Genomic DNA, 27,997 nt, shown 5'->3' on the forward strand with positions numbered 1-27,997 from the left:
TAAAGCCCGGCTCTCAATGAGCGGACCCAGCGCGTGGCTGGGTTTTTATTTCTTTCCACACTTCTCCTCCGGCCGACCACCTTTTTTTTTTTTTAATGATTGCATTTCACTTGCTGCCCGTAACAAAGCCATCACCTCCGTAGTGACTCAGGGAGACAAGTTACAATTACAAATTACCACCACAATTAGTGCTAGTTCTTAGAGAAATTAGAAAGGGGAGCGGGAGGCCAGCGTGCGATTGATTGCTATTCATCCTGCTTTACGGTGACCTTGCTCTGGAGACGATGATATTCCTTCAACCTGGAAACCAGATTAAAAAAAAAAATTAATTGTAAATTAACAGTAATAACACACATTTCCTTTCAATTAATTTAAGCAGAATGAGGGGGCGTGAAGAGCAGGCGTTTGTTAAGGCCTCTACAGTTTAATTATTTTTTTTTTTTTCACAAGATAATGTAATTAATTTATCGTAGAGGGGTGGGGGGACATGGCGGATCAGGGAGAACAAAGCAGTTAACAGGCAATGGAAAAATTAAGAGCCCATTATGTAAATGTGGCGTGTTTTACAGCCCTGGAGTTGGGGGGGTGGGTATTATGGTGGGGTCTGAGAAATAAGTAAAATGACGAGGCCGGCTGTGCTGGGGAAGGCTGTAATTAGGCAGGGCTGGTGCTGGAGGGGCTGGTGGCACCCCAGCGGCCGGTGGGGGCTCGGTGCACCCCGAGAGCCGGAGCTGGGAAGGGAAGGAACCCCGCGGGTGCTGGGGGCTTTCCCACCCCGCCTCGACCCCGCAGACCTCAGCGAGTTGATGTTGATGAAGCCGGTGGCATCGGCGGGCTCGTAGTCCCCTTGCACATTCATGCTGCGGAGAGAAAGGCACCGTCACTGGGATGGGGGGCACCGGGGGCGCCTGTGGATGCCTTTTGGGAAGGGGGAGGACACGGGTGACCCCAGAGCCAGCTGCTCCCCCAGGGCGGTGCCCGCTGCCACCCCTCATCAGCTGCGGGAGGGTGCGGGGGGCTCGGGGCAGGGTCCCTGCCACCCCCAGGAAGGGGCACATGGCCTCCAGAGCAGCAGGGCCACCCCGATGGCCATCCCCAGGCTCCCCAGGCCCTGCTAGAGACACGTCCCCAGATTTCCCTCCGTGGTCCCACGTGTGCATCACCACCCTCCTCCCTGCGCTCTTGCATCCAGCAGGAATGCTCGCCCTGTCCCGGAGCCGTCCCCTGGGTATGGCTGTCCCATGCCAGGCAGGGACATTGCCCCAGGTCCCAGGCAGGGGACATTGCCCTGGGAGGGGACATTGCCCCGGGACGGGCGGCGGTGCTGGAGGATGCCCCCGGCATAATGGGGTTTACGGCCACGGTGGCCGGTGCCTCGGTACGACGCCAAGCGCATCCCGCTCCCCAAAGGCGTCAGCCACCCACCGCATCCCAACTCTGATGGTTTCCTACATCCCCAAAACACACGGCTCATTTCCCAGAAACTGCAAACCTTAAAGGAGGAAGGGGGGGACATAAAGAAGAAAAAAAAGAAAAAAGAAAGAGTTTACAATGATTTTACCTCCCCTGACGGGCTACAGAAAAACCTCTGTGCTTTTATTTTTGCTCATTCGAGTGGTTCTGACCTGCTCTATAATTACGTTACTTTCTACCTACTGTGCAGAGGCATTTCCACACAGCTCTGCCTCTCACAGCTTTCTCTCGGGTTCCTGTGACGCCGTCACTCAAAGGCTTTCAAACCAGCGATGTAGAAATCAAAAAGAAAAGGAAAATGGTTGGAGACGCAGGGAGAATAAGTGCCCCTGCTTTTCTCTCCCTCTCTCTTTTTCCTCCGTCCCACCCCCCTCCATCCTCCTTTTTTTTCTTCCCTCTTTTTTTTTCTTTTTTTTGTTTTTAATACTTTATTCATTTAATCTCTCCAAGTGAGAGTGCGAAGCATAATGAAGGGTTGGGACAGATTATTAGGAGCTGTTGATTTTGAGGGGGAGGAAAGGGGGGGAAAAAAGCCAGAGAAGAGAAAGAGAGAAGATAATTTGACATTTACTCCGACTGATCTAAACTCGTTCGGGTGTATTTATGGCTTATAAAGTGTTTAGAGAGATTGAAAGGGGTTGAGGGAGGGATGGGGGGGAGCAAGTGAGAGAGAGAGAAAACAACATGAAGAAAAAGGAAAAGCCGGAGGTAAAAAATAATATCGACTTGAAAACAGGGTTCGTGCTTCGGCCGGGCGCTTGGCTGGGGGGACGCTGTCCCTGATGTCACCAGGGATGGGATGGAGTGGGATAGGGGGTGGGATGAAGCGGGATGGGATGGGATGGAGTGGGATGTGATGCTTGCTGCCACCCCCCCTGCCCACGCTGAACCCCCCAAGCCACACTCACCTCACCAGCTCCTCGTTGTACAGCGACCGCGGGGACTCCCTGCCCAGGATGTAGACCTGGCCCTTGAAGACGGAGAGGCGCACGGTGCCCACCACCGCCTCCTGCGAGCGCCTGATGCACTGCCGCAGGAACTCGCACTCGGGGCTGTGCCAGAAGCCTGCAGGCAGAAGGCAGGGTCAGTGGGGGCACGGGGGAGGCCAGGGTGCTGCGGGACAGCCCAGGGTGCCCATACAGGGTGGACCCCCAGGCTAAGTCCCGCAAGGCAGACCCTAATCGTTTACAGGGGAAGGGATGTGTTCACGGGACTGGGAGAGATGCCAGGACACCCGGGTTCAGCTCTCAGTGATGGAGACCCCAGGTGTGTCCCTTCCCCTTCGTGGCCCTCGGGGTCCCAGCCAGGAGAGGAGGCTGGAACTGGACGTTGGAGAAGAGGCAGTGGGGCCATTCTCCTTCCAGCTCCGCAGGGTGGGGGTGAACGTGGAAATTAAAAGCTTTGTTAAGTTACTATGAAACCCCCACTCAAAAAATACCATCTTGGGAGGGTCAGGTGGAGACAGACAGATGGACACAGAACTGGGGGGGGAAGGAGTTGCTGTCCACCGAGGCAACCGCGGATGCACGGAGGGGCCGTGGCCCTGCCTGCTGCCCCCATGCCCCCTCCTGTCCCTAAGCGGGGTAATTAGCCGGGGAGCCCTCGGAGACCTGGAATAAAGCCTGGGAGATGGAGAAGGAGATAGAGACAGAGAGAGAAAGAGCCCATTCACCGCCCTCCGGTCATCCCCAGGTTTTATCTCTCCCATCGCCCTCCTGCTCCGCTGGAACACCGGTGCCCTCTCACCTTTCCCTTCCCAGCTGGGCTCTGGGACCGAAGCCATTAAGGAAACAATTTCTTTTGTTGTTTGGCCTCACCGGTCCTGCTCGGGGCCGTATCCTGCAGCCTTGTCCCCGGGGTCTGCACAGCCCTTCCCCGAGGGATGGCGTCAAAGCCCTGCAACCCCTCACCACCAAAACCACCTCCCTGAGCCAGACCCCCGCCTCGGCCACCCCACCATGGCACAGCCGGGGGACTCGGGGACCCCTTCCCCACAATCAGCACTGCTACACCGACAGGGACCCTGGCTCCAGGCAAACACACCCCTCTTTTTTGGTAACGACCCTCCAGGTACAACTCTTCAAACACTGGGACAGATGTAGGGCTGTTGCAGCCCCGTAAAAATAAACCCGAGACACGTTAAAATAATAACCAGCTACTTAAATCCCGACTCTGACAGCTCCAGGTGTGAGGAAGCATCTCCCCCTTCTCTCGCCCCCCACCGCAGACACATTCCCCACTGGAAGTGATCCCCCTTAATGACCTTCCCGCCTTGAAACCAGGATCCTGCCCTAATCACGGCGCGGGCAGGGGGACAATGGCATTTCCGCACCTGGCCATACCTGCCGGGACTGAACTGGCTTCAAAGCCACGCTCCACAATGGGATCAATGGGGACGGGGGGAAGATAAACACTAATTCTCCTAAAATCAGGGACTAGTTGCAATAATGAGGTGTTAAAAGAAGGTGAGCTTGAAAGCCTGGCCTCCAGCATGGGGACTCACGGGTGCTGTTTGCACCCCATTGGGGTTATTCCTTGCCTAGGAAAATCTAGGAGCATGCTGAAAATCCCCAGGGATTCAGCATCTGGAGCCAGGGAAACAGCAGTCTCCACCTGGCAGACGTGGGGAGGGAGAAGCAAAATCATGATTTCCCAAGTGACTCTTTAACCTGGTGGCTTCACAACAAGCGAGTGGTTAGAAATAAACAAACAGGTTTATGCTTAAAATAAAAAAAAAATAAAAAAAAAAAAGAAAAAGTCAAAATAAAGGCAGCCCAGGACAAAGTCTAATAAACATAGCCAGAGGCAGGAGCAGCATCAGAGAGTGAAGTAAGGCTCGAGGGGAAGGTAATCGAGAATTCTGCAGCCCCTGAAGCCCTTGCCCTGCCAGGGCCCTAAAATAGGGCTTAAGCAGCAAAGGGTAATGCCAAGGAAGGCGCAGGAGGGAACATCCTTGGAGAGGAAGGTGCCAAGGATGAGCACAGGCATCAGGAATTGCAGGAGAGAAGACAGTCTGACCCAGTCCCGCTGGATCTGCTGCTGCCCAAAACCCAAGCTCACAGAATCAGGTTGTTTCTAGGGCATCTTCCCATAGAAGATCCCATGGGAATCATCCCAGCCCTTGTGGTTAGAGAGAAACACCTGAAAAGTGATGGGAGGAGGAACTAGGAGGCTGAGAAATCAGAACATATGAAAAATAGAAGTGGTGTTTTTCCAGAGGGCAGGAAATCTCCCTGGTGTGTGGTCTCCAAGGATGCCAGCTCTGAACAGGGCAGGGGACAGAGGAAGAGCCGGGGCACGGGGACACACCGCTGTGCTCGGAGCCGTGCAGCAGCACCTGGCTGTGGGCAGCAGGGTTTTGAGCCTGCCTATGGCATTTTGGGCTAATTCTGCTTCCTTCAACTTAGCACCGGTGACCAAGTCAGGGTTGATCCACGGAGCAGACCCTGGGGCAGTGCTGATGTCCCCTCCCGGGGGTGCCATTCCCGGCCCCCCAGGCACAGCAGCATCATGGCCCACAGCAGGCTGTTCCCCGCAACACCTGGGGACAGAGCTGAGACCCCTTAAACTCAGCCCATGTGGACGGCTGAGCAGACCCCAGCTGGAGCTGCCCAGTGAGCCACAGGAGGAAGGGAAAAGGGCTTTACGGCTGTCCCTAACTATGCGTGTGGTGCCCCTTATGGCTCCCAGCCCACCCCAGCGGTGTGGAAGCCCCTCCGGCAGCCCCTGGCCAAGCCCCAACCCGCAGTGCCCCTGTGTGGGCTGCACACCGCATAGCACGGCCAGGACCCTCCCGTCCCCTCCCGCCAGGGACACAGCACCCTGAGAGCCCCCCCGCACCACGCACCCCTGCGCTTCCCCCTGCCAGGGCACGGGGAGAGGTCTCCGGCTTCAAACCCCACGGTGGGGACGGCCATGCTGGGAACTGGTGTGTCCCACATCCCGGTGTGCTCAAGCCCTGTGGGGCGAGGGGAGACGGAGAGATGGAGGGGTCGGAGGGCAGAGACGGGGAAAGGCGGTGTGGGGGGTACAACGGGATGGTGAATCACAGCCTGTGAGACGTCCCAGTGTGTCGGATGGGACGAAGCGGCGGCGCAGGGCTGGGAGGGATGCCAGGAGCATCCCCCACCAGCAAGCCCTCGTGGAAGGCGGCATCCCCTCCCGAAGGCAGGCGTGGAGCCCCCTTGGCACGAAGACAGGCAGGGTGTGGGTCAGAGCTCAGCCCTTGGCATAAACAAACCCATCTTTTCCCTCCTTAGCAGCTCGAAACACACACCTGAATTTTACAACCCTGAGCGCATGGACCAGAGGGACCTGCAGTCTCCGGTAGCAATGAGGAGGAGGAGGAGGAAGGCTGGGAGGATGCTGTGGCAGCAGGGCCAGCCCGAAGGACTGTACGTACCATTGTACACCAGCTCGGAGAATTTCAAGGCAAGCCCCTGCTTGATTTTCCGTACTTCCCGGTCCATGGTGAAGGCCTCGATATCTAAATGCGCATGGTATAGGATCGTTCCTGCTGGGGTCTCATAGATACCTAGCCATTTTTCCAGGCAGGGGGAAAAGCAGAAAAAGAGAGAGAAACGAATGAGACCAAAACTGTCAGCAAATGACAAAAAATAATGACTTGGCTGACAGAAGGAGCTGTGGTCGAGCGCATTCAGTCCCAGCTTGCTGTAAAATGCATCTGTCATTATATTCATGCTGGGGCCGAGACAGTCCACTCCGCACCTTGCGGAGAAAATTTCTAGATTCCCCTCTTTGAAGAGGCACTCTGACGAGGCTAAATGACAGGGTTTGGGAACCGATCCCCCCACCGATCCGTACCCAACGGTCTGCGGCTGAAAACCTGTAATTAAAGGAACGACGCGGGGCACAGGCACGGGGAGCGGAGGGCCTGAAATACCCTCCTCTCCCCTCGGCTGGCAAGAAAGAGCCCCGCGCATCCGCTGCGAAGCAATGAGGCTACCTGGGGGCTGGGAGGGCAACCTCATTTGGGGCTGGGAGGCCCCCCTGGTCCCTTCCTGCCTGCCCCCACCATTACACGAGGCCTGGGGATGGAGGGATGCTTAATTATTTCGGCGACGGGAGCTAACGCTGCGGGTGAGATGCTCCCTTTGTTCCAGCCGCTCGGGGCTTATTTTGCCGCATAACGTGTTTATTCGGTGTTTAAGTACGCGGGCGGCCATGTGGTGCTCCGCTCCGGGTGGGATGCGAGTGGAAAGCCGGTGGGGGACCTGCTGAGCTACTCTGGCAGCGAACACGCGATGGGCACGGCTGTGACCTGCCCATGGCCAGGGCAGCTCCACCAGCACGTCCCTGTCCCCTGCCCGCCAACGGCTACGGTCCCCTCCCAACACTGGGCATCCATGCTATGGCACGGCCACGGGAATGGCAAAGGACACCCGCACGTTGGGTTTTGCTGGCACGCAAAGAAAGCCCATAGGAAACTGTCCCTGCCAAAGGGGATGTGTCCCCAGCCACCTCCAGCCCCAAGAGGGGTAAGGGAGCCCACAGGGCTGTCATGGGAGCTGAAACCAGCACTGAGGTCTGCCCACTCAGGGCCCTGGAGAGTGGCACAGGCTCAAGCACGACCTGTCCCGGGGTGACCACAGTCCCACAGACACAGCAGGAGCTCTTACCCACCACAGCAGCCCAAGCCACTTCCATCAAACCTCATCTCTACCAGGGTCCATGATCTCGGCATCCTACAGGCAGGGGATGGGTCTCCATCCCAAAGGAGAGCCACCCCCTTCTCCCAGGCCACCCCAGCGGTGTTGCAGCCTGGTCCCCAAGGGCAAGTCACGGGGTGCTCACCGAGCACCCATCCCCACGGGGCTGCTGAATTAACACCAAAACCCAGCCATCCCCACGGGCATGACAGTGGCACGGGGACACAGAGGGCTGCTGTATGCCCCCACCTGCCCCAACCATGAAGCTAAAACAATTAATAATACTTCTCCTTCCCCTTAGGAGGTGTTAAAGCCAATTTGGGCTGACTGAAGGTTTGAGTTCATGTCTTGACCCCCACCTCTTGCCCATTTGCCTGCACCCCTGCCTGTCCCGTTCAAGCTGATGCTAGAGGACCGGAGTGTGACAGCCAGGGTGGCGGGGAGGGGAGCTGACAGCCACGCTCCCAGCCTCGCCACCAAGGAGACAAGAGACACCTTCAAAGTGACACTCACAGCATCTCCAAGTGTCTATTTTCATCTCCCCGTGTTTACAGGAAAAAGACAGAGGTGTCAGCACTGCAGCCTGGCGAAGCTTCAATCACCCCGTAATTACTGCTGGGGAAGGGGGGGGACCGGAGCAGGGGGAGAACATGGAGGGGGCAGCCAAGGAGACAGCTGCCGCTGCTTAAAATTTTCTAATTTGTAACCTTGGCTGTCAGTTCACCTCCATCCAAGCAATTTTGCTGCGCTGAGTGCAGGCTGTCACTCCTGACGGCATCCGCGGGATGGGACAGGACGCGGTGGCTTCCTGAGGGGAAGGGGAGGGCAATGCTGCCCATGGGAAGATGCTGCCCAAATTCCTACCGCTGATCCAGGGCTGAGACCGATGAACCTGGTATGGATTCATCACAGGGAAGGGCTTTTGCAGTTTCCTCTTCCATCTGCTCAGAGCATTGAGGGGAGTAAAAGGGAAAAGGAAGGAGGAAAAGCCCCAGCCGAAGGCAGCGCTTGGCTCTTTTGGCAGCGGCCGTCCCCTCCTTCCCGCTTCCTCCCCACTGATTTCATTTACTTCACTTAATTAGCCCCCCTTCGGAGTTAAAAAGATAATTCGATAATGAGGATGTGAGAAGGCGGGAGAGGCAGGGCCTGGCTCCTGCTCGCAGCCAAGAGCCCCCGGCCAAGCCGTGGCCCCCCCGGCCGGCTGCAGCGCCGCTCCCTGGCACCCCATAATTACCCACCCTCCTCCCACTAAAACAAATATGGCAAAATCAAGTTAATAGGGCTTAAAAAGGCTGGCATGGGCATGCTCAGCTTGCCCCTCGCCCATTAGGCCTTAACGAAGTTCAATTAGGAGCTTAGTAAAAATCAATGCAAATGAGTTTTCCTCTTCCCCAGCTCCCCGGGTCTGGGAGGTGAGGGAGAGGAGGCACCTGGCGGGACCTTCGCTGCCACCGTGGGAGATGCCACCTCCATGGCTCTGGAGGGCTCTGGCTGTGCTGCTGACTGCCTGTGCCTCAGTTTCCCCTGCAGAGTGTTGTCCCTGGGGAGAGGGGGTCCCTGTGCTGCCCCCAGGAACCTGCAGAGCCCCCAGCTATCGGGGCCACCACACACCGCTGGGATTTAAGGGATCATCTCCCGCCTGCGAGCCTGGGTCCCGTCTCCTGCCCCATTCACCCTAACCCCATCTGGGGTCCAAAATGCTCCTGGCAGTGCAGTGGTGGGGCCACCCCGAGCTGCCCTGCACCCCGAAACCCTTGTGGGGGGCAGGTACCAGCAGCACCCTCCTGCTCCGGCCCCCTCCCATCCCGGCTCTCCATCTCTCATCTCTTGGCACAAATTTCTGGGAGGTTTCTATTAATTCTGTTAAGGGATTGCTCCTAAATCCCAAGGAGCAAAACTGGGGGCAGGATCCCACTCAAAGCAAGGGTGGAAAACCTGCCACCAAGGTCTTGTTCCCCCCGAGGTGCGCGCATCCCCCCCCCCCCGGCCCCAGAAAGCCCGGTCCTCCCGCGTCTGCCGGCGCACAAACACGGCAGCGATCGCTTGGCAATGTCACGCCGGAGACAGACATGACAGTTAAATGGGGTTTAGAGAAATTATTAAATGCTGGAAGGGTCACTAGACCGTGTCAGTGGCTCTTAAAAAAATAAAATAGATTTTGACAAATTACTCAGCATCCTGCATGCAAATGCGCGGGCTGGTGCCTGCGGTTTGGGGGTTTTTTCTTCCTTCTTTACGTTTTAATTTGATTATTCAAACTCAGATCAAATGATTTGGGGTTTTGGTTTTTCATCTTTTGTGGCTGACGCTCTTGCAAAGGGGCCGGTGCCCCACGGTGGGGAGGGAGACCATGGGCTGAGTCTTATCAAAATATTTGCTGATGCTGTGCACGAAGGGCAAGTTTTAAGAAAGGGAGTCTCTAATTAGGTATTAACGGGATTTAAAACAAAAGAGCGGGCACAAGGAGATGGGACGTGGTGATGAGCCCTCTCATTACTTAGTTCTGCTTGGGGCAGATCACTGCCTCCGGAGATTTCTTATGAAGCTGATCCTAATGGATGATCAATACCTAGAGTCACAGCCTCAAAAACATGTAGATAAATCAAAGAATTAGCTTTAAAAAAATCCTCAGTGACTTGCATCGGCCTCCTGCACTTTGTAGCTGCGTTACAGAGCTGTGCACTCCCTGGAACCTCCCGGAGCATCCTCCCTCATGAGCCCACAGCTTGGCATTTTTCCCACTGGGGACAAGTCTCAGTCGAGACTGGGGTCACCGGTGGCACTGGGACCCCAGGGCTGGAGTGAACAGTGGCTCTGGCAGCGAGCAGGCAGCTGCCTTCGTTAGAAGTGAGAATTCCCTGTCACAGGGAAACCTTGGTCAGAAGCTGATGGGAAGGGAGCAGCTGAGGGCTGCTGGTGTGACCTGAGCCAGAGCACCCCAGTGATGCTGAGCATCCACCATGCCCCCCAGCCAGGGTTTTCCCTTATTTTTGCTGGTTTTAGGGCAGGGATGACACTGCTAGCAGGTGGCCGCTCACCTCTGGACTTCATCCCCACGAAGCGGTTCTCCACGATGTCAATGCGCCCGACGCCGTGCTTGCCCCTGCGGAGGAGAAGGGAGGTTGCAGCAGCCTCAGCCCCACAGCAGGACATGGGCGGCCGTGAGAGGTGGGTCAGAGGGGTGGGCAATGGGGGACAAACCCCAAATGACAGCGTGGCCAGCCCCTAAGCAGCACTAGTGACCATCAGTAGTGACCCCCAGATAGGACAGGCGACAAGGAGATGGATTTTCTCTCCTTTTCTCCTTTTTGCTGTGCCACCAGCCTCTCCCCATCCTCGCTCGCCCCCCATCCTCACTCGCCATTGGGGCCGGCAGCTCCACAGGCAGCTGTGGCACTTGGGCGACCACAAAATGAACTGTGGAAGGAGACAGGACACACCGCAGCTGTATTCCTGATGGCCGAAGTCATTTTAAAACCACTTAATGAACATTTAAAAAGCGAACTACATGGAAAATTCATTCCCATTCAGCACTGGGGGGAATAAAGGTGGAGGCACAAAGGAGGATGGCCAGGGACTGGGTGGCACTTGGCACAGGAGTGGGTGTCCCCGTGGGTGCTGCTGTATTTTCAGGCAAGACCCTGGGGATGGCTCTGCCCCAGCAACAGCAGAAACTGGGCATGGGGTGGCACAGGGCAGAAAACCCCAAAGGAGCTGCTGCCGCGGAGGCAGAGGGGACACAGGGTGGTGAACCCAGCAAGCATGTCCCCAAGCTCCAAAAAAGCCAACTCTCCACCCAAAAGGGACACTGAGCCCCCTCGGGCAAGCAGGGCAAGGCGATGCCCCCTGGGATGTGGGAGCTGGGGGTCCGGGGCTGAGCTGGGAGCAGGGCAAAGGGTGCCCCGGGGACAGGGGGTGCCTGGGGGCTGAGGCCCCCGCTGCGGGCAGGGCAGCCCCCACCCAACCGTGCGGCTGGGGCAGGTGGTAAACATGGAGGGTGTAAATAAGGCTTTTTAGCCCTCCTTGTGTGCGGGGAGCATAAACCCTGAATACTGTGCTCATGGACTCCGTGCCCAGCTCCGCTTGCTGGCACGTATGGAACAACTGGGACCACCCCATCCTCACGCTGCTGACCACCATCCCGGGGCTTCCACCCCGAGCATCCCGCTTCCAGCCCTCCCTGGGGACCCTGCCCTTGTCCCCACTGGCGGGGAGGTGGCAGCGGTGACAGGGGACAACGTGGCACTCACGCAATGTCGTTCAGGTACATGAAGAGCTCCAGGGCCGAGCAACGAGTGGCTCCGTCCCCGGCGTTGGTGACCTTCACGGGGACACCTGCGGAGGCGGGGAGGGAGGATGGGCAGGATCAGCCGATGCCAGGATCCCCCCGGAACATCACCCCGTGGGCGTTAAATAGATGTGACAGATATGAACTCTAAATAACTTCTTAAAAAGGCATATCCAAGCTGGTGCCGGGAGGAGGCGAGGGGAGGGGGACCCACCCCAGGAGACAAGTGAAATAAATAAATAAAAAAGGCCATAAAAACGTCCCATCGTGTCTCCCCCCCCGGCTTTTCCCCTCTCCTCTCCTTCTCTCTTTTTTAGGGCCTGTGAAATTGCAACCAGGCCCTTAACTAATTGAATTTCACGCTCCGCAATTGTCTTACGGCGCAGCACCTTCTGTCCCACCAGCCCCTGCCGGGGGGGTGCTGACAAATGTGTCCATGTCCCCCCCCGCCTCCACCAGCCTGGGGGGGGTCTGGGGGGACACCCCTACCCCACGGCACGGCTGCTCGCACACGCACGCACACGCACCCCGCGGCGGGGTGCTCCCCACCATGAATTAATTATTGCACCTTTTTTCTTTTTTTCTTTTTTCCCTTAATTTTTTTTTTTTTGGAAGGGCGCTGGGCAGGAGCAGGAGGAGGAGGAGGGGGGGGATGCTGAATAGAAAGAGGCATTTTTCTTTAGCGGTGTGAAATGAGCAATAAATGTATTAGGAAGCTGACAAGGGGGCTGCGGGGCCCACAAAGAAAAGCGGTGCGGAGTTGGAGGCTAATCCCCCCTCCATCTGCCCTCCTCATTACCATTTAACGCACTATCAGTTGCCAATCAGCCTCAATGCCTCCCTTTCTAGTCTTTATTACGGAGGCGCCCGCAAGAGCCCTGTCTAGTGATGGGGGCTGTCAGCTCCCCCCCACCACCTCCCCTAAACCCCCTATTTTCCAGGGGTTTATAAACTCAGTTGTAAATTGCTATTAAATGTAACTCGCGGCAATAATGAACCTTAAGCTGCTTCTCAGCGCGGGCCCCCCCCGCGCCCTCCCCTCGCCCCGGCTCTTTCTATTCGCATCCTCCGCCGGGGTATTGGCCAGGGTCCGCTCGGCGGAGAGCCGACGTTGTCGGGGCCGTTGTTGGCAAAAGCTGCTTAGCCTTTAAAATAGTTAATAATTAGATTAAAACTTCAAATAAATTAACTAGGGGCTGAATGGGCTGCCGGGGTGGGGGTGGGGGCTGGCTCCTTGCAGGGGAATCATGATAATGGAGCAGGGATGCTGGCAGCGGGGAGGGGGTCTCCCCCCAGCCTGGGCTGGGCTCGCTGCTGCTGCCAGGATGGATGGTGGCACGGGGATGCCCGTGGCTGGTGGAGGTGGGAGACGCTGCCCCATGTCCCCGCTCTGGGTGACAGCTGCGGGGCTGGGCCCTGCCGTGCGTCCCCTGGGACGGAATGGGGTATCCCTGTCTCCTTTGTGCCACGCTGATAGCACCGCTGGCCAAATCCCCCTGGAGCATCTCCCCAGCTGTGACACTGGCCAGGGCCACCTGTGTGTCCCCAGGGCCACCTGCGTGCCACCCTGCAGGAGAAGGACCCCATGCCTGCTGCACCTCAATGTCTGGGGCTTGGACCCCGCTCTGCTCTCAGGGGGGTCCCAGCGAGCCCCCCCAAGACACACCCAGACCCTTTGCACACCTCAAAGAGCCACAACATACTGCAAGCACCATCCTGAGCCCCGACTCCACAAGGAGGGAGTCACCACACCTGTGACCACCCCAGGAATGCTCCTGGCTACCGGTGGCCCCTGGTCCTGGCTGAGCAGGGTTCAGCTTCAAGGGGCAGAGACGTGAGGGGATGGCTGTGAGGAGTCGCTTACCCTGCTCAAACTCGATCTCCAGCACGTCGGGGGTGTCGGGAGAGGTGGCCGGATCGCGGGTCTTCGTGTAGAGCCCAGGGGGGGCCTGATTCTGTGGGAAGAGGGAGAGAAGAGGGAAAGTCAGTGGTGTTGGCATTGCCAACCCCACCAACAGCCCCGACCCTGGTGTGCATCCTTCATCCATCCCCAATGTGCATCCCTCATCCCCCCTCAATGTGCATCCCACATCCCTCATCCCCGATGTGCATCCCGCATCCCAAAGCACAGGGCCAGTATGGCGCAGCACCGGCGCTTCCCCAGGCCCCGGGAACAAAGGGGTTGGAGGAATCAGCCAATTTTTCCCCTCAACTTGAGCTCATCTTTTCCTCCGACGCCCCCACAGCTGGAGGCGGGATGGCTGCGGAGAAGCAAGTCAGGCAGGGAAAAGCAGGATGGTGGCAGCGAGCGGCCGCACGTCCCTGCGCCGCGGCCGGGCTTATTCGGTGCTGACCGAAAAAAGCTAATGAGGAGGCCTGACCCCAGCAGGTGCTCCAGGCGCACCGGCTCTTTCATGGTGTCCCCGGGGTTAATACACACGGGGGAAAATAGAGGAACAAAGCAAAAACCTATTTCAGAGCACATCAACCTTTATGTGTATTTTTTTTTCTAGATTTATAGGAAAGAGGCATCTTATCTCCGTCAGAGCTGGGCCACCGGAGGCTCGGGTGCCAGCGACGAATTGCTGCAATTGAAGTGCATACCAGAAGAGGGAGGGTGGAAATATAATAATAAAAAAAAAAGCTTTTCGTCCCAGAGAGCAAATGCTTTGAAATTTCGTGTTCCCCCTCGGCACTCATGCACGATGCAACTGCACACGCTGACCCCAAAACACTTGCGGACCAGTGTTTGCAAACTCCTGTCTCTAAACGGACCCCCCACCGAGCCGCAGCGCCAGGAGGCGGAAGGGAGGGAAACTGAGGCACAGGGTGGTGGAAAGGCAGGGCGAGCTGCAGAGCGGGGCTGGACCAACGCTATCCCTGGCCATCAGAGGGAACTTTGAAAAGGAACCTCCAGCTGAGGAGTCACAGCCACCTAAAACCCCTGTTCAAGCAGCTCAGGTGGAGTTTCTCCAAACTGAGCCTCTCCTGACAGTGTTTTACGCAGCGGTAGACTGGTATTTCCCCACAAGGCCCAGCTGGTGAGAGCTGGAGCTCTGGGCATCCTGCACCCAGGGCTCTGCCTGCAGCACATTCACAGCAGCCTGGACCCGCTTCCCCTGTGGCTCCTCTCCTTCTTAAAGCACGGCTCTTCTGCTCGCTTTTCCTCCCTCCTCCTCTCCAGCGAGGAAAAAAAGGACAAAGTAGAAAGCAAGTTATGGGAAAAAAAAGTGATTGTTTTAAAAAAAGATTTAAGCTTTTTTAAGGGAAAATTAATTTCTCCACAAAAAAAGTTTTCATCTAAAATTTTTAAAGATGGGCAATATGCCTTTTAGTGAAAATTTCCTTTTTTTTTTTTTTTTTTTTAAATAAATAGCAAAGCCCAATCACTGCCAGCACCTGAGGGCAGCCCGCGCGGCTGCGAGCATCCCTGCCACCCCAGCCGCAGCACGGGGACCCCCTTTGCCTCACCCCAAACCCCGGGGGGCACACCCTGGCAGCAACCGCAGCCAAGTCCCAGGAATACAGACACAGCTACCCCAGCGCACGCTCCAGCGAAATCACCATCAGGCTCCTATTTTATCTCATTTTTGCCCCTTTCCCTTGTTTTAAACAAGAGGCACTGGCAGGCACACCTCCCCCGTGTCCCCCGTGCGCGCACACGCACAAATTACACGGGCTGCGGATTTCAATTTTACATCGTCTGGCCTTTCCTAGCCCTGATCACACTTATTAACTAGACAAACCTGTGAGAGATGATGAAAAACTTTGAGTTCAAAAGGAAAGACTGGGGGGTGGGAGGGGAAGAAATACCGGAAAGTATTAAAAACTCTTTACTAAACATTGGAAGTCAAAGTCAGGTAGTTTCCAATTTTCCAAGCCAACTATGAAAACCCCTATTAAATAAAATAACTAAATAGAAATAAAAGTGACATTTGGCTTGCATTCCATCATTACGGTGTGAGTCTGTCCTCTTTTTATTCTCTCTCCTAAAAGCACAGTTCAAATGACAAATAGTTTGTTGCAGTGTATCAATGCCTCCTATTTATCCTTCCCCGCAGGGGGGCTAGTCCTGCAATGTCATCTTTAAAGGGGAGAGAGGGGAAAAAAAAAAAAGGGGGGAAAAAAAAAAGGAAGAGTGTGTGGAAAGGGAGAGCAGGAGGGGGGAAGAAAGCATCAAGAAAAACGGGGCAAAAAGAGAAGAAATTGGAAGCAAATGGTCCATGAAGTAAACCATGATGCAGAGCTATCGATGCCGCAAATGGTTTATTCATCCGGCTGATATTGTTGTGCCCGGGACTGAATGAACTCTTTCAGAGTGCCATATGAAGTTAAAGCAAGTAAATTTCTATCTTTCTCCACATTAGCTGCCTCATTGCCCTTCAATCGGGCCTCACAGAGGCAGAAAATAGCTCAACCATCTGCTTTCAAATCCCTGACTTTGGCAGGTCCTGGGGGTTTGGGGAGGGGAGCCCGCTGTGCCTGGCACCCCGGATCCTGCCGCGGCCGCCCCGGTGTCCGGCGCTGCTTCCCGGGCTGGGGAAGGGGACAGCGGTGACACCGCGCTCCGGGAAGCCACCTCCCGGCGCTGGCGGAGGGAGAGGCGCCTGAGCCGAGGATGCTCGGGGATGGGGTCAGGGCACTGGTCCCTGTTCCCTGCTAAACTGGCCCCATTTTCCGAGCTGGCTTTGCGAAGGAAGCTGGCTTGGCAGAGCTTTGGGCCGGGGATCATCCCCGAGGGGAGGTGGGTGCGGAGGGGTGGGTGTGGAGGGGTGCACCGGGAAGGGTGAGCGTCTGTCCCTTGCCACCTCTGGCCGGAGGCATGACAACCCATCCCTGTGCCAACCGCTTTCCCAGAGGAGGAGACCTTCCGAGGGCCTGGCTTTGCAAAGCCCGACCCGCAGACGCTCTTGTGGAGGGCACCGAAGAGGAGCGGGGTCCCCTCTCCACCTTCCTCTTCCTCATGCCCCGCCGGAGGCACGCGCCAGCCCAAGGCAGCGAGCTGGCTGCAGGCGCCAAGCTCCAGCCGGCTCCTCTCCCTCTCTGCCTGCCTCCCCCTCCTCTCCCCGGATTGTCTAATTAGCGCTGATGGATAGTTTAAGTAGACGCTCAACCCGCTGGAGCATGAAGAGCGCAGGCAGCGGCCAGCAGGCAGCCGGACCACGAGCACTACTGGGAGGTAGCCGGGGCTGGACCCACGCCTCCGGAGAGACATGCCACACTCACCAGCAGCAGCACCCACCACCACTGGACTCTTGGTCCATGGTCCCATGGGTGCCCTTAGAGTCTCCAAGCACCACCCCATGCAAGGGGAGGTTTCCCCCCGTTTCCCCCTGGATAGTGGGCATGGGAAAGGGAAGAGGGGTGGGTGACTGGCAGGCACGGGCAGGGGACCCAAGCTGCAGGGGCCAGCCTGGAACTCCGTCACCCGCCACCAGCCCCGCTCTCCCACCAGCGCCTCATCTGTCTAATTGCTCCTTTATTGCTGCCCCGTGACATTGTCCCCTCCGGTGTCACCCTGAAACGGTTCCTTCCCCTATTCACGCCGGCGGCAATTAACGTGCCGGGAGAGGTGGGTGGCAGGGCCTCCCCGCCACAAACGGCCCGCCGTGAAATTTCCAATTAGGCTGCAAACACACGAGACGCCCTCAGCCCTGTGGTTGCCATGCTGGCCAGGCGGCCGTGATCGATTACCTTGGGGTTCTCCAGGATCCCGGCTTCGTAGCTGCGGCAGGCAGGGAAGGAGTGAAAAAGTCGCTGCAGCACCTGCAACTTGCAACCCCAAAACCCACCAGGATGACCCCCCCCCCCCACTCCCACCATGCCATGAAGATGGGGGTAAATATGTGTTATGGATCTCCAGGGGCTTTCAGCAGGAACCCCTGCAAAGAGCACCTTGGCTTGGGAGAGCTCGGGGGATGGGTGCTGCCACGCGGGACATGGACAACTGTGAAGAAAGGGATGCTGGAGGTTTTGGGACCACCCGTGGACAGCACATGGTGGGGCAGCCAGGGACTCTGGAGGTGCGAAGGGCTGTCCTGGCCACGCAGGACGGGAGGATCAGGGCCCCAGGCTCTGGATCATCAACCCACGGGACCTCCCTGCCCACCCAGCCTCTCACCTGATGTGCATGAGGTTTTCATCCATGCTCCAGGGCGTCTGGGGCGTCACAGGCACCGGGATCCCGTGTTTCTGGCGAGAGAAGGGGAGTGGGGCTGAGCCAGCCCGCAGGGACAGCCAGCCCCCACCAGCACCAGCTCCTGCCGGGATCAGCCCTGACCACACAAAGGCCACCAGTAAGGCAGCACGAGCGAGGCGAATATGTGTGTCCCTGACCCTGGGCAATATCAGCTTTCACCACGAGGGCCACCTCGATGGGCACATCAAAGACACGGTGCGACTGGGAGGAGAACGGCCACCCCAGCCCCACCATGAGCAGAGACAAAGCCTCAGAGCCCCCCATGAACCCAAGGTGGTGTCGGCATGGACACTGTGTGCTTTTTCTAGGTGCAGGGCAGTGCATTCCCCTGGCTGAGCTCCTCATCAAGGGGAGGTGACATGGGGAAAGGAGTCCCCAGAATCACAGGATGTGCTCCAACCTAAACAGGATGGATGTTTTACCGTAAGGGGAGAGCACACGTGTCCCCACATCCTCGTGCAAACACGTGGCGATGCAGACGCATGGCACACAGGTGGTGGTCACTCTCCTGAGCACAGACACCCTGACCACACCATGCCTGGGGACGCATGGCCCCGCTCCGGCTGCCTCCCTGGCGCCGCGCACAACGCGAAGCCCGGCTCCCTAACAAGGTCACCGGCGCGCTCAATTATCCGCTGACATTTCAATGGGGGAAATTGCCTGTGAAGACGAGGTGAATACGTGGGGAAATTAGCGGGAGAGGCGACGGTGGCGAGCTAACAACCGGAGCCAGCGGGGACGTCGCCCACCCTGCCAGCACGCTGAGCCACGATGTCCCGGCTGTGGGATGGACACGGTGATGGCCGAGGATGGAGGTGGCAGCTCTGGGTTCCCACCGTGCCTTGGCGTATCCATATGGCCCATACATCGCCAGACAGTGCCATTTCAGTCAAGGGCTCGGCCAGCAACAGAGGAGCAGGGGCTGAGCAGAGGCTCCTTGTTTGCCAGGAAGAGGGAAAGAAAATGCTTGTGGTTGTTAAATCACAGTCCTCAACCCATCACCTGAGATGGAAGCAAGGTCCTGAGATACCTCCTACGGCTGCAGAGGGACTAACTCAGCCCCACTCTGGGGGGGATGTTGCCCTAAGCTCATGGGTCCTGGTTTGCTGATCCCACACCATAATTCCAGTGTGGTACCCACTGGGACCCCTGTCCCAGGCTTTGGAGGTGGGTGCTGGGCAGCCTTCGCCTCCTTCTCTCCTGCCTGCAGACCTTGCCCATGGGGGAGAGCAGGCAGGGCTCGTCAATGCTTCACGTGGGCTTCAAAACACAGGCTTGGGCCTGCTGGGAGGGCAAAACGCTGCCTGCTGGTGGCAAGGGCTGGGAATCGCCTGGCTTCTCCAGGACAGAACGAGGTGCCGCCTCTCCCTGTTCCATCCCTTAGAAGGATGGAGCTGCAGGTGCCTCCCAACCCCCCAGAGCTCCCCCAATTGTTGCTGGGGGAGACCGAGGGCTGGGGACAGACCTCAGCCCCGCTCGGGGTCAGACCAAGCTCCCATCAGCACCTGCCCCCTCGTCCTCATCCCAGCGACCTTGTGAATGTTGGCAGAGGACATTTCACCTTATTTAATTAAAGCCAAGCAATTAACACTGAGGGCTGTTTACACTGAGGGGCCACACTCAGCCACACGGGCCTGGGTCTCCCCATGCCATCGGTCACACCCGTCTCGCCTGGGATGTACAAACGCATCTTCCAGACCCAACTACCCACCGATGGCCATCCACGACCCCTACTTGATTTCCTTTTCCAGGCAGCTCTCTGCCCTCTGCCTCCTCCTGGCAGACGGGGAAGCCCGTGCTCCCCAGCCCATCCTTGCCCCACACCGATTTTCCATGTTATTGCTTCGAAGGGGATCCTCCAAGCCCAGACCCATGGACCAACGTCCACTGAGCCCAGGCAGCCTTGGCTGGGGTGAAACATGCCGTGACTGAGGAGGGATCTCGTTTTCAGGGCACAGCCACAACGAGCTCCATCCCACCTGGCTCTGCCCACTGCGATGGCTCGTCCTGGAGCAGCATCCAGGAGAGCTCCACCTTGCTTTTTAAGGTCTTCCAGCCTCTGCTGGTTGCAGGGATGAAGCGGCTGCTGGAGCAAGGCAGGCTCCAGCCCCCGGGGCCGCAAATCTATGGCAAGAGCTGTGCCATGGTGGCATGGGTCCCTGCTTTCCCCAGCAGCGACTGACCCCCAGACATTTACTGGATGATCTTTAAGGTCCCTTCTAACCTGAACCATTCTAGGATTCTATGATCGTCGCGTTATAACCCCCCAAGTGCAGGGGCGAGTGCATCCAGGTGCTGAAAAGACCTGGCCACGCATCTCCCTCTCCCAAGCATGAAAAAGAAGGGACACCTCCCCCCTCTTGTTTTTTTTAAATGCCGAACATAACCAGAGACCGAGAGGCACTACAAACCCTCGACCCCAACCTTTTCTCTTTGAACGGGGCCCCAACCCATTTCATTTCCCTTTCCCCCCCTTCCAAACAAAAAAAAAAACCAAACACAACCCCAAACAAAACCCCCAAACCCAAAACACATGTTCCATTTTCCATATAATAAAACCGCAGCGCTCTTAATAACTCCCCTATTTGACAATTTGTTTGGCAACATATGGAAAGCTCTCGTAAACTCGCCCCTTCATAATACAATGGCAGATGGCAAACACAATCCTCAACACGCCGCTCTCAGCGGCCCTAATGGGCTCAGAGGGCTCCTCGCCCCGCGCCGCATCCCTCCGGCTCTGCACCTCGCCTTCCCAGAGATTACCCAGGCAGCCTCGATGGCAGCTATTTAAAAACTGAAGCAATTTTCTGGTTTATGCACAGAGCTGCCTTTTCCCTTTTGATTGATTGAGCCGAGTTGTCAAGCATTTCCATGAAGTCGCTAAAAAAGAAAGGTACCCTGGTGGGCACATAAAAACCTGATGCAAAACTTCTAATATGTTTTATTGCAACTTGTACTTCAAAAAGGAAGGGACAACAAAGGCAAACGTATTTGCTTTGTCTGTTAACGCAAGTCAGGGAGCTGGGACCCGTTTCCTTGGAAAGCAAGTTACCATTAATAGCCAGGTAATTATGGGGCTTTTAGAAAGGAAGGAGAAAAAAAAGGGGGGGGGGGCGGGGGAGGGCAGAAAAGCTGACCAGAAGTTTCCAGCGTGGTGCTGCAGGGGGGCTGTGCAGGGCGTGCTGCTGTTGCCCACCAAGCCACGGTGGGCATCCCGTGACCGTCCCCAGCATCCCGCCACCGCTCTCAGCATCCCATGCCCACCCTGAGCATCCCTACCTTGGCGTAGTCCATCAGCTCGCGGCGCCCAGGGAAGCGCTGGTAGAACTCGGGCAGCCTCCATGGTGCGACAATCTGGTAGGAGGGCAGGAGCATGAGAGGAGAAGCCCCCGGCCCCCTTGCAGCCCCCAGGCCCCCTTTTCCCCTCAGCATCCCCCTGGGCTCCCAGCAGGAGAGGGCTCCCGGCATCCCTAGGGATCTGTGACCCATGGGGTGTTGGTCCCCCAGCCGAAATTTAATCTCCCTGCAGAGGGTGGAGTAACCCAAACCCCTGATCCTAAACAAGGCGTTGGATGCAGCATCGATTATCCAGCAGCTGCCTTGGTACAGTTTTCTCCACGGCCTCGCGGTGTTTGGGGTAAAATAGGTCAATTAAAGATCATTACAGCCCCCTCAAATGCCAAAACGTCGCTTCGTGCAGCTGGCAGCTTGTTAAAGCAAAGCACGGCCGTTCGCGTCGGTGTTAAAACAAAATTCCCCACCAGCTGGGGAGGGAGCCAGGAGCCTGGCGGTGGGGACTCTGGGGAGAATTTTGGGTGCCTTACCTTGATATTAGGACACAGGGCGTAGCAGGTGAGTTCGAACCGAACCTGGTCGTTGCCCTGAAACACAGACAGGAGATGCTGAGGGCTCCCCCGCGCCGGGGCAGGTGAGGATGTGCTGTTTCCCTGCCTGTGGCTGCTGTCCCTGTGCAAGGACGGGATCAAAATCCCTCAGCCGGGAGCTAGAGGGGTCACGTCTCGCCATCTCAGCTCTGACCAACACACGGGACAAGTCGCTTCGTGGGAAAAGCCTCCCAGCCCGTGGCTCGGGAGACCCTCAGCTGCACGGGGCATTTGCAAATCCCCGCGAGAGCCAGGAGGGATGTCCGGATGACACTATGAGGGACTCGTAGACCCAGGCTCTCTGTGCAAGAGGGGGATCGTACCTATTCTCCCAGAAATGACACTGCAATGGGATTGCTGGCTATTTTCACTGGAAAAGCAAGGCCTGAGGCTAAGGAACCATTTATCTCCTCCGTTGCCCCAGCGCAGTGGGAGGGGGTAATGGATGCCAGGACCTGAGCCAGATCTGTTCCATGGGGTCACTCCTGGTCCCTCTCCGTGGCTATTTTGAACCCAAACCCACCTTTCCTGGTGCTTCTGAGAGAATTGGACACCAAGAGATCAAAGCCCCAATGCGGCTCATCCAGCTGACTCCAAGGGAGCCTGGCTCACCCCAAAGTCACCCAAGAGCCGTGCTCTCCCCTGGGCTGGCGCTCCTGAAAGCAGAACTAGTGGAAACCCAGATTTGGGTATTTTTTCCCCCTGCAGGCATCAGAGGATACATGGAGGGAGAGGATGAGGGGGGAGGAAGACCACAGTGTCCAGGAGGATTCAGGAGCTCATAATTAAATAGTTGAACCTCCCTTTATCTTAATTGGCCCGTGCTGATGAGATACTACTAATGAGGCCAGGTAGTCAGGAGGGGGTGAGGTGTGAGCCTGGGAGTTATTAGCACTTCCCAGGGAATAGCACTCACCAAAGCCTATTTTCCACCAGCACCAAGGGGCGTAAGGACCCCCCCTCCCCTGCTCTTGGCCCCGGCCTGGAGGATACATTTACAGCTGGGCTCGGAAATCCCTGAGGACTATTACACGCAGGCGAGAACATCCACCAAAGCACTCATTTCCCTTACAGGCCCAAAACAAGTCCATCTGCTCCGGCAGCGGAGACACCGCAGATGGCCCACATTTAAGACGTCGCAGCCGGGGACCGGGGACGGGCGCAGCCGGGTCGAGTTACCCGCGGTCCGACCCTGCCTGCGCCCGTGGCTTAATGGCCTGGGGAGCAGCCGAGGGTGCCCCCGTGAGCGGGAGGGATGCTGGTGGTACCCAGGAGCAGAGGGTACATCATAGCATTGGGGGTGCATTACGCCAGGGCACCCTTGAGCATGGGCTTTCAGGAGAGACCGGGGGAGATGGACGGGGGGAACCCATGGCAGCAGGAGCAAGAGTTATTTCAGCCATGAAACCTCCCAGCCCCACAGCTGCCCCTCTGCCTGTCTCCCCGGTGCCAGCATGCCCCTTGGCTGTCCCCTGGCTACATCCAACACCCCCCTTCTGGCAGGGTCCTCCGCCATAGCTAGGGACCCCCAAACCCATCCCCTTGCACTCAGACCCCTCCAGGTGGGCACCTCGCCTTTGCCCCTGCCTCAATACAGGCGCAATCTATGCTTCAGGTCCTTGTGGGATGGGGACGAGGAGGCACCCGGCAGGTCCCAGGTGCACGCACAGCACCCAAGGACCACTGATGACAGTGTCACCCTGCCCTGGGTGTCCCCGCACCGGGCTGGGCAGCGTGCAGCCAGGGGCTGGAAGTGGCAGGGGGTGACCCACGGTCACATCAGGCAGGTCCCACGCTCCCAGCCGAGGATTCCCCCTCTCTGGGCAGCGGCTGGCCCCGGGCATCCTTTCCATGGTCTCTGGCTGCCTCTAGCGGCAAAGTGCCCTCCCTGCGGCCGGCGGCGACAGCCGGGGATGGGGACAGGGACCGGGGCGGTGACACCCTCCCCGGGGTGCCCCGAAACGCCCCGGGTGGTGCTGGCGCAGCCCCAGCCGGGTCCTGGCCCGGGCAGCGCCTGTCTGCGGCAGCTTTTAGAAAGCTGGTAACAAAAGTGGGGGTTCGGCGGTGACTCGAGCCTTCCCGACAGCCAGAGGGAACCGAAATTGGGCACAGAAATCCCAGAAGCAAGAAGGAAGTGTCGAAACAACAGCCGGGCTTCGCACAGCCCCCCCGGGGCACCCACAAAACACCCTGTGCACCCCCCCGGCACCCACAGCCTGGCCAACGGACAGACTGAGTCGCCCCCCCAAAGCACCCTGTGCCAATATCCCCCTGGTGCCCCCCTCCTCCCTCACCTTGCCAGTGGCCCCGTGGGCGACGTACTGGGCTCCCTCCCTCTGGGCGATCTCCACCAGCTTGCGGGCGATGCAGGGCCGTGCCAGTGCCGTGCCCAGCAGGTACCGGTCCTCGTAGAGAGCGTTGGCCTGCACTGCCAGCCAGATGAACTCCTCCACGAACTCCCTGGTGATGTCCTCGATGTAAACCTGCCGGGATGGAGGGAGACCTGCGATGGGAGCGTGGCTGGGGGGAATTCCAGTCCTCTGCATCTTTGGGGATGGTGTAGCAAAGGGTCTCTTTGCCTCCCATTTCCTAGATGCTGCTAAAAAGCTTTAGTTCAAAACCTCTGGAAAAGGGATTCCTCACTGGCACTTTGTCACACCTGTGGTAGCCCCAGCCATGGGGTGTGCGAGACCCCAGGGCTCAGCCCCACAGCGCGGGGAGCTCAGAGCCCCCTGGGCACCGTGAGGGAGGGACACTGTTACCTTCTTGGCCCCCAGAGCCAGCGCTTTCTTTTGTGCTGCCTCAAAATCTTCTTTCTGCCCGATGTTGGCCTGGAAGGATGGAAAAAAAAAACCAAAATGGGTTTGAATGGTGACCACAAAACCCAGCACAAGACCTCGGCATGGGGCATCGTGCAAGGCAGGGCACGGCCCATGCTAGCTGGGCTTGAGGCCACCCAGGATGGACAGGAGGGGGTTCCCCCCCCCCCAAGATGGCATATCTTGGGGACATACTTCCCCCTGCCAAGCCCCATGGCTCTGCCCAATGTGCTGCCCTCATTAGCGGAGGGTCATTTGCTGGCAGGGACAGGCTGCGCCGCAGAGGGCTGACAAAGCAGCACCCGGGCTGGGCGATGGTTAACCAGCGAGAGCGGGGTCACCACCATGGCCACGTACAGGCCAGGCCCCTTGTCACCTCCCCACGTCCCCAGACCCATAGCACAGCACCCCCTCCACCCCCAGCCCCCGGGGATGGGGTGCACGTGGGGCTCACCAGGTAAGCGACGACATGGTAGCCCTGCTCCTTCAGCCACACCAGGATGCAGGAGGTGTCGAGGCCCCCGCTGTAAGCAAGGACCACTGTGCCCTTGGGCTGAGCCATGGCCCTAGCAAAGCAAAGGAAAAAAGGGTTCATGATAGCCCCAACCCCTGCCCCAAACATCAGCCTGCTCCATCTCAGCACAGGGATGCTGCAGCCACCAGCCATGACACCCTCCCTGGTGTCCCTGAACTGGCCACGGGGCCATCGTGGTCCCGCAGGGTGCTGAGGGCAGCGAGGGGCGAGGGCTCTCCCACGATGGGATATTCTGGGCAAAACAAACATTATCCAGGGGACAAACAACCAGGCAGCTAAAGCAAAGCCCGCAGCAAACTAAACACCCGGGGCTGGCAGCGGCTTGGGTAGGTGGGGGAGCACGTGGGTAGATGGAGCTGCCGGTGCTGGGACAAGCTCTCTGATTAAAACACGGACCCCCCAGGACTGCTTTTGCTCACGGACAACAAAAGCTGCTGCCGTCGGGTGCTGGTGGTCCCATGGGACCAGGGTCAGGGGCAGCACATTGCACCCAGGTCTGGCTGAGAGCCCTCCTCTGCCGTGCCAGGCTGGGGGCAGCGGGGAGCGCGGGAAGGGATTCATCATGGCATCAGGAGAGATCAGCTGGACCAACAGCCCTCCTAGGCTGGGAGGAGGAGGAGGGGAGAGCTGGGGGTAGGAGAAAAAGCCATGGCGTTGTGGCCACATCCAGGCTGTGGCTCCCAGCCAGCGAGGGCACGCTGCCGGCTGGGGCACCCAGCGGCAGCCGGGTGATGGAGGAGACCGGGGCAGCCATGGAGACTGCTTTGCCCTTACCTTTGCTCCACGCGGCTCTTGCTCTGGCAACCCCAGCACAGCCTATCCCACGCTCTGCAAGCACCCTGCAACACCGGGGAGATGGGGCTCAGACACAGGCACCCGGCCGCTGCAGAGATGCAGCCCGACGCCTTGCTCAGGCATGACCCGGCACGTTGGGGCCCTGTGCCAGCACCGGCACGGAGGAGCCGTGGTGGCAGACGGGCACAGCCGCCCACTGGCTCAGCAGCGAGCACCCACCGGCACCGTGGGCGCGTGATAGCTGCAGGGCTGGGGCGCTCGGCAGCATCCCCCACAGCCTGGACCCACAGCTAATTAACGTTTAATGGACTTTTGTCCTAATTATGCTGTCGTATGTTTCTTACCAGCCTGAAACACCTATGTGGAGATTTAGTGCCCCTCACCCTTCGGCTGAGGAGATGGAGGACTCCAGCCAGCGACAGGAGATGGTGAAGGAGGCAGCAGCCTGGAGCTCAGGGGGAGGGACGGGGGGTCCCGCTGTGGAAAGGGACTCGGGGCTGTCCCCATGGTCCCCAGCTGGCCTGTGAATCCCAGGGCCCCAGGAAGAGGTGATGCCAGCTGACCCTTGGCCGGGGAAGGCGGGCGGCAGAGCCGGCCAAATCCCGTCCTGAGCAGCTTTCATGCTGCTGCTGCTGCTACCAAGTCAGCAAAATCCTGCTCCTGCTTGTGCAAGACGGGGAGGGTGCTGTGCCCAGCTCCCCAAGGCTGGCCCACCCAGCACCTTCTTCAGCGGGATGCAGTTACACTGGGGTGTACCCCAGCACCCCGCTCCTGCCAGTGCAGTGTGGGCCCAGTGTCCCACGGGACACAGCTTGGAGCCAGCCCAGGTCCCTGGCAGCGCTGTAACTGCAATTTGGCTCCCTGAGCCTGCCAGCGCCCGTTGGGCTTGTGTAACCGGCATTTCCCTGTCCTTGGGGCGCTGTGGGTGTGCCGAGCTGGGCCCCTGCCCGGGGAGGCCCAGACATTCCCTTCCTCACCAGGGCATTTACAGGAAGGCACTCGCACTTCCCGAAAGGGCCCAGCCAAAGCATGACACTGCACCCGCAGCTCCTTGCTGGGCAAATGCCCTCCTTTACCCCCACAACCCATCCCTGCTGTGGCTACCAGCATTGCCATGGTGGCTGCCAGCCTGACAAAGCACCTCTGAGACTGGGCACGCTCGTTTCACAAGTGGCCCAGCAGGGGGTTAGAGGAAGCGCCTCCAATTTTTGCCTGCCCGGACATGTTACACCGCCCAGGTAATGCCCAAGGGACCTGGGGCACCTTGCCCTGGGGACACGTCCTACATCCAGGGAACATTGCAGGGCCACCAGTGTTCCCAGCTACGGAAATAAGGCTCGTGCCAAGCCCGCCTGCCCAGGAAGTGAGAGGCTGAAGTTTTGGCGTTGGGTAGTAATAAATCAGAGCAAACAAAGCTCAGGGAAGGGGAATGCAGCGGGACTTTCTCAACCCTGATTATTATTCTGTAGCAATTTCCGCGTGACTTGGGGCAGAGTTCGACTCTGGCTGCTCTGTTCCGCAGGAACTCTGTGCTTTTGTTTTTAAAACTAAGAAAAAGCAATAAAATATATATATATATATATAAAAGGGGAGGGGAATAAAAAGCCTGAAACTTTGGTAAGGAGAGAAATTGCCTTGGCCAGCTGGGCTGGAAGAGCAGCCTCTGCTCCGGTGAGTGCTGCCTGCGGGTTGGGATGGGTCAGGCAGCGCGAGCAGGGGCTCCCCAGGGGTTCCTACAGCTGAGGCGTGCAGGGATGCGCTCGCTGGTGCTGGGGTTTGCCTCAGCATCATTCCTCCACCTGGTGGGCGTCCCCTCCTGCCCCCCCAGCATCCTCAGAGCAGAGCAGGGAGGGTGCAAGGTGGTGCCGGCTGAGGTCCCAGCTCCCCTCCCTGGGGGTGGCCAAGCCTAGGATCCCTGTCAGCGAGATGGGACTCATTGCAACACCCTGCCCCTTCCAAAACCGAGCTAGGTGGGGCTTGACTGCAGCCTGCTCGGACCCCCCCTTGCCCTGCTCCTGCAGGGACCAGCGAGCCCTTCTCCAGCACCCAAGGGTACGTGAGACCTGTGGGTGGGTGGAGAGGGGACATGGGCCAGGTCCCCAAGGCAAAGAGCCCCCTTTCCCCTTGCCCCCACCCCTATGCTGTGTCCGCACTCACCCACTCCCCGGGGCCTGGCTGCCCTCGGCGCTTCGGTTCAGTGCCTGGAGCACCCTCCTCTTCTTCCTCCTCCCTTACAGCCGGGTGTGGGCAGGCGGAGCTGCCGCAGGCCTGTCCCCTCCGTAGGGCTGTCCCCTCCGCGGGTACCGTCCCCAGGCGGGGCCCTGCCCTCGGCCTG

General features: G+C 58.2%; 1 protein-coding gene across 1 annotated transcript; it reads right to left on the reverse strand.

The window, feature by feature from the left end:
• ASS1 (argininosuccinate synthase 1) lies at positions 1-27,995 on the reverse strand. Its single transcript, XM_074608808.1, has 16 exons — positions 27,820-27,995; positions 25,642-25,706; positions 24,787-24,898; positions 24,276-24,344; positions 23,808-23,996; positions 21,454-21,510; positions 20,909-20,983; positions 17,552-17,622; positions 17,125-17,155; positions 13,295-13,385; positions 11,393-11,477; positions 10,181-10,245; positions 5,876-6,007; positions 2,382-2,538; positions 795-860; positions 1-300 (listed from the first exon to the last, which is right to left on the reverse strand). The coding sequence occupies exons 3-16, from the start codon at positions 24,892-24,894 to the stop codon at positions 246-248; spliced, it is 1,251 nt and encodes a 416-aa protein (XP_074464909.1). The 5' UTR covers positions 24,895-24,898; positions 25,642-25,706; positions 27,820-27,995; the 3' UTR covers positions 1-245.
• Between the last annotated feature and the right edge of the window lie 2 nt (positions 27,996-27,997).

The sequence above is a fragment of the Larus michahellis genome, chromosome 15 (assembly GCF_964199755.1).
Source record: "Larus michahellis chromosome 15, bLarMic1.1, whole genome shotgun sequence".
In the NCBI taxonomy this organism is placed as follows: domain Eukaryota; kingdom Metazoa; phylum Chordata; class Aves; order Charadriiformes; family Laridae; genus Larus; species Larus michahellis.

Coding starts and splice junctions, on each gene's coding strand:
- ASS1 (XM_074608808.1), bottom strand. CDS start 24,894: ATGGCTCAGCCCAAGGGCACAGTGGTCCTTGCTTACAGCGGGGGCCTC. Junction 17,623..20,908: donor AGCTGATGGACTACGCCAAG/GTAGGGATGCTC, acceptor TTCTCTCGCCAG/AAACACGGGATCCCGGTGCC. Junction 2,539..5,875: donor CTCCGAGCTGGTGTACAATG/GTACGTACAGTC, acceptor TTCTGCCTGCAG/GCTTCTGGCACAGCCCCGAG.